Raw genomic sequence first — 6,021 nt, forward strand, 5'->3', positions numbered from 1 at the left:
GGCTCGGTGTTCATCTCTCTCTTCACAGCAGTTCAGTCAGCACGCGCAGTCTTCTTAATTCGCTCAGTGATGTGCCAGCTTCATCAAACCTGCCATCTACAGTTCTGGCAGTGGTAATGTGGGTTTGTAATGGAATGATTCATAACTTTTTTATAATTGTAACGAGTAATGATGCAGCACATAAAAAAAATATCGGAGTAAAAGTATTAAACTCATCGAAAATATGTAGTGAAGTAAAAGTGGAAGTAGGAGAAAAAAATAATACTCTAGTAAAGTACAGATACCGCCTTTTAGTACTTAAGTACAGTAGTGAAGTAGTTCTACTTCGTTACTATACATCTCTGGCCACATCTGTCCCAGCTTCAGCACAGTCATGATAAAATTGATAATCATATCATTATTGTTTCTGAAATTTTCTTTGAGCTCAATGCATTTAAATTAAAATGTAATGAATACAAAAAAATGTATGTGATAATGTTAATTGAATTTTCACACGTAAGACTAAAGCCTGTTTCACACGTCCAATGGTGGCAAAATGTAAGCAACATGTATTTATTTCAGCACATATAAAATACATATAAAATACTGCCTTTGTTGGCAGTATACATAGGAAGAAATACATAAAAGCTCATCTGAATCAGCAATGCTTTTTCTACTGAGCCAAGTTTGGTTCTACTTCACATAATGTTTTTAATAAAATATGGTCAAAATTAACCAGTTTAAACCAATTTATCAACACATTCATTAAAATAAAGTTTAGCTTGCACTTTGGGGTTTGTAAGAGCTCTCAATGGCCTGTTCTTGACAATTTTAGAATTCATAGCCATTATCAAAGAAAAACTGTACAAATGCCTGGGGCTGCAGTTACTCTGCTTACACTGCTGCAGACCCAGGATGTGTGAAACAGGCTTGATGACTGATGGTTTCCCATTGTGACATTGACTGAGAGTCTTTTGAGTAAACGGGTCGGACAGAACCTCACGTCATATCAGATCTCTTCACAGACACCATCATTTTTCATGAAGACAGCTCACCGCTTACACTACCTTTAAATCGAGAGTTCACCAGAAACTACAAAATAAAAAAAAAAGAAAATTCCTTTCCTTCTTTTTTCCAGGTTTCCATATTTATTTAGTTATTTATTTTGGAATGTTTAATTTTTTTTTTTTTTTTTTGAGGAAAACAAAAGGAATTATTATTAAGGTCCATCTCTAAGCTTAAATGTCAGTGAGCATAAACCAATTATTCAAATTAATACAAATCAGCCACCAGTGTTGAGGGTACATGCATTATACATAATATATTATACATAACAGTTACAACCGTATTCAACATTGATAATAATAATAAATGTTTCTTGAGCATCAAATCACCATATTTGAATATTTTCATAATAATGAGCATAAACAGATTATATAAATCAATACAAATAAGCCACTAGTGTTGAGGGTACATGCATTACAAGTAACACTATAACATTATAAGTTTTGTAATCAGATTACTTTTTTCAAGTAACATTACTTTTTAATTTACAAGAAAATATCAGTTACTGTTTATGTAATGCCAGTTATTTGGTTGGCTTTTACATTTGCCACAAACAGAAATGTTTATATTAAAATCAAACAAGAAATCCCAGCCCAGATGAGAAAAAGTAACACAAAAGAAACATAATGCAAAACTTCACGTAAGAAGTAACTATTAGTTACTTTTTTAGGAAGTAACAGAATATTGTAATTCATAACTTTTAAAAATAACTAGTGATGCATGAGTATCGGGTCCGATACTGCGCTCCTTTACTCATATTAAAAATACTCCGATACCAAAAGCAAATACCACACAGCATGTAAACAGTGCTGTGTCCAGATAAAGAATCATCAGCAACAGAACAACAGAGAGTAGAATGGAATTATTAGAGATTAAGGATGTCTATGATGTACATGTACGTGATTAATACAGCTAATGTTAAACATTAATGCTGAGTGGATTGAGCTTGTCAAGCAAAAATCCCTTTCTCACAGACATAACTGGAAAGATTGTTTATTGGTCGGATAGATCAAAAGCAAGTAAGTAAACAATGCACAAGTTACTAAAGTTATTTGAAGGTATGGAGAGCAAGAGAGAGAGAGCACACTTCTGTTGTATGATCTTGATTGCTCCATTAGCACATGCATTTGGATTAAATAAACAAAAATTATAGGGGCATTCAATATAAAAAACATTTATTTTAAACCTCAAGCATACACAACTTTATTTAAAGAGAAAGTGAACCCAGCATGCTGTGTCAAATTTCACTAGGCTATACGTGTCTCTCTCATTCCGCACCAATACAGATTTACTAAACGGCAAATTAGCATGAGAGCGCAATTCCAAAAAAGTGCTAAGGGAAGTGGAAATTTCTGCGGGTGATTTACTGAAAATGTGCAAATTAAAAAACACAGACACAGCCAGATCATTTCCATAATGAACAACTTAATCTACTAAGAGCTAAACAAATTTGTGTCTGCTTTAACGCATGCTTTTTAGAGTATAAAAAAATGGCACAAACACCAGAAATCTGACAAGCGCAAATGTTAGTAAATCACGTTGCGTGATTCATTTTAATATTCTCCTCCCATAAATTTTGTATCTGAAAGGGAAACTCCTACAAATGCGCCTAAAAAGGTCATGTGCAAAAAAAATATCAAAACTGCGTCAACAACTCAGAATTCTTCATAATTCTTCACTGCATGTCTTTTGGTAAATCCTAACAGTGCTATTTATAATGCCAAAAAACGGTTTGAGCTGATGTGAACTGTTATGTGGCCCTCAATAGTATAATGTATAATGAGTGGTTCCCTGCATTATTTTAAGAAAATGTTTTGTGATAAAAGTATTGAGCCAGTGCAGTGGAGCAGCTCTAATGCAACATTAAATTAAAGACGAAGTACCACAGAGTAGGGCTGTGCAAAAAATCGAATGCGATTTTCATGCGCATCTCGTCAGTAAAGGCGCTCCTGTGATTAAAAGTACATCTCCAGCACATGTGTTCAGATCAGGGTTGCCAGGTTTTCAAAACAAATCCTGCCCACTTGCTTCTCAAAACTAGTCCAAAACTAGCCCAATCGCGTTTCCAGGAGGTTCCCCGATGTAAAAATACGTCCCGGGGTTAAAATACACGTTTTTTTGGCAGGGTTGCCTTGGTAAAATTTGTATTTTAGGGGTTAAACATCACGTTATTGGTATTGGGGTCGCTTCAATCCGCGGACATGAAAAACAACCACGGACTTGGCAACACTGGTTCAGGTGGAGCAGCATTTACTACACAGAGCCATAGTCCACAGACAAGCTACACAAAATCGCTTTCAAAATCGATAAAGACTCGCCTCCAATTTTGAAATCGATTTTCTGTAGATTTTCTGTGAACTACGGCTCTGTGTATTAAAGGCCAGCCAGTGTTGCCAAGTCTGTGGTTGTTTTTCATGTCCGCGGGTCGAAGCGACCCCAATACACATAACGTGATGTTTAGCCCCTAAAATGCAAATTATCAGGGGAACCCCTCCAAAGAATTTGTCTTTATCGCCCGGAATGAAACGCGATTGGGCTATTTTTGAGAAGTAATTGGGCAGATTTTGTTTTGAAAACCTGGCAATCCTGATCTGCTGGAGATATACCGTATTTTTCGGACTATAAGTCGCAACTGAGTACAAGTCGCATCAGTCCAAAAATACGTCATGATGAGGAAAAAAAACATATATAAGTCGCACTGGACTATAAGTCGCATTTATTTAGAACCAAGAACCAAGAGAAAACAATACCGGGTACAGCCGCGAGAGGGCGCTATATGTCTTCAGTGTAGACTACAGGAGCACTGAGCAGCATAGAGCGCCCTCTCGCGGCTGGAGACGGTAATGTTTTCTCTTGGTTCATGTCTCTTAGTTCATTTCTCTTGGTTCATGTCAAATTAATTTTGATAAATAAGTCGCACCTGACTATAAGTCGCAGGACCAGCCAAACTATGAAAAAGAGTACGACTTATAGTCCGGAAAATACGGTACTACTAGTCACAGGAGTGCCTTTACTGACAAGATGCGCATGAAAATTGCATTCGATTTTTTGCACAGCCCTATACAGAGCATTAAAATGAACAGTGAAAGTAACAAAAGCTTGTATAATACATTTTAACAGATATAATTAAGTGAGAAAACAACTGAAGTGCCTAACGAAAACCTGGTTGTCGAAACGTTATAACCGCACCTGAGAGTTTTTTTTTTTTTTTTGTATTTTTGACTTACAATAACTAGGAAATATTTTTTTGCTAGTTGAAGCCAGCTAAAATTATTCATATTTTTATTCATATTATTATTATTTTGTTTCTATCCTCAATATTTGCCTTGAGAGTGTCAAATTTCAGTCTGTCCATCACACAAAGCTATTATATGGCGTAGCGCAAAAGTTTCTTTTTATGATACTTTTATGATGTGTTTCTGTCCTTGTGGAAGCTTGACAGTCATGGTCTCTGTGAAAAAGTTTAGATAATGGGAGAATTTTCTTTTTTGTGAACTACTTTAAACTCTCTCTCTTTGGAGCATTAAGTGTTTAACATTCAGTCTCCAGTTGTTCTGGGGTTCAGGGCTCAAACTCCCTCCCTAATTTACCACCATTTCATTTAACCCTCAAAACCCTGAACTAATCACAGAGAGCTAATAACCATGAGAGAACAGCTCCCACAGGACCTATGAGAGACAGAGCGAGCGAGGCAGATTCATGAAGAAAGATGGAGTGTGTAAATGATTGAGAGAGGTTCAGCAAAAGAAAAGGACACAGACAGGAAGAGGAAGGAGAGGGCAGTGAATTATAAACTCCTGTGGGCTGATGTTAAGTGGCAGTGACACTGTGTTGTTAAACGTGCCGCCACAGATTGTGTCAAACACACACACACACACACACACACACACACACACACACAGTGAGGAATGATAGACAGGAGTGAGAAAGCAGTGTAATGGAGTGAGATGTCTGAGAAAAGACAGGACTCGCGGGCTGATAGAAGGACAACAGGAAGGTAATGAGAGCATGCTGAAAAATGAGAGAAACAGATGAGAGTGACACAGAGGAGAGACTTCTGTCAGCACAATCAGAGTTTTAATCTCAAAGTCTGAGAGACACATATGACCCGTGAGCACATGTTATTAGGGGGGCTGAAGGTGGGTGGGGTGTGATGGCTCATGAATATTAATTAGCATGTGCAGTTGATGCTAGATCATCAATATTCATGATGCAAGCAGTCAACTCAGGCTCACAAAAAATATGTCCTGTTCTTCTAGTAGACACACTGATTTGACATTGAAAAATAGATAACATGTATAAAATCATTTAAACAATTAAAATTCCTGGTAAAGCATTGATTGGCTGTTTCTCTACATAAATCAATTCAGGGTCCATCATTTTACAAACTTGTGAATTTGATTTTCAAATCAGCTTGGCAATTTATAAGATACATTTATTCATACACACGATAGAATTCTAACCCTCAAACAGTTTGCTTTTGTTTGATGCATGGAAATCTAGCACCACATGGAGAAACAAAGAGAAAAACCGTGTGTACGAGAGTGTGACATTACCTTCAGAAAGTGTGTGTAGCAGCATTAAGGAGAGGAGCAACTTGACCAAAGACATCTTGCCTCCAGAACCTTCACACCACGACATCTCCAACCTGCAACACACAAACACACACAATCAACCACTGCATGTGTTCAGAGTGACATGAAACACAACCACCACTGTTTGGTGCTGCTAACATAGCAGAAATAACAGAGTGCACATTTGTGTACTGGTATTGTCTATTCAAGCCTTTGTGATTGAAACTTATCATAAAAATTCTATGACATTATCAAAGCACAGCTGGTAATCAACATCTGCGATGCGAAATCCATCTCTCTAAATAAATAATGTATGGTTCATGTTGAGAGTTGTGATGTCTCCAGGTGAACCTCATTACAAGTTCATTGCTCCTGATGTCAACATGTGATATGCAAATACAAT

At 36.9% G+C, this 6,021-nt stretch overlaps 1 protein-coding gene across 1 annotated transcript in view; it reads right to left on the reverse strand.

Annotated features, from left to right (window-relative positions):
* Window positions 1-5,701, reverse strand: part of LOC132110440 (cadherin-23-like) — a 227,719-nt gene extending 222,018 nt beyond the window's left edge. The window contains exon 1 of the mRNA XM_059517040.1: window positions 5,601-5,701. Within this exon, the coding sequence (XP_059373023.1) occupies window positions 5,601-5,685 (85 nt within the window). The 5' untranslated portion in view covers window positions 5,686-5,701. The remainder of the gene's footprint in view (window positions 1-5,600) is intronic.
* Between the last annotated feature and the right edge of the window lie 320 nt (window positions 5,702-6,021).

The sequence above is a fragment of the Carassius carassius genome, chromosome 30 (genome assembly GCF_963082965.1).
Source record: "Carassius carassius chromosome 30, fCarCar2.1, whole genome shotgun sequence".
In the NCBI taxonomy this organism is placed as follows: domain Eukaryota; kingdom Metazoa; phylum Chordata; class Actinopteri; order Cypriniformes; family Cyprinidae; genus Carassius; species Carassius carassius.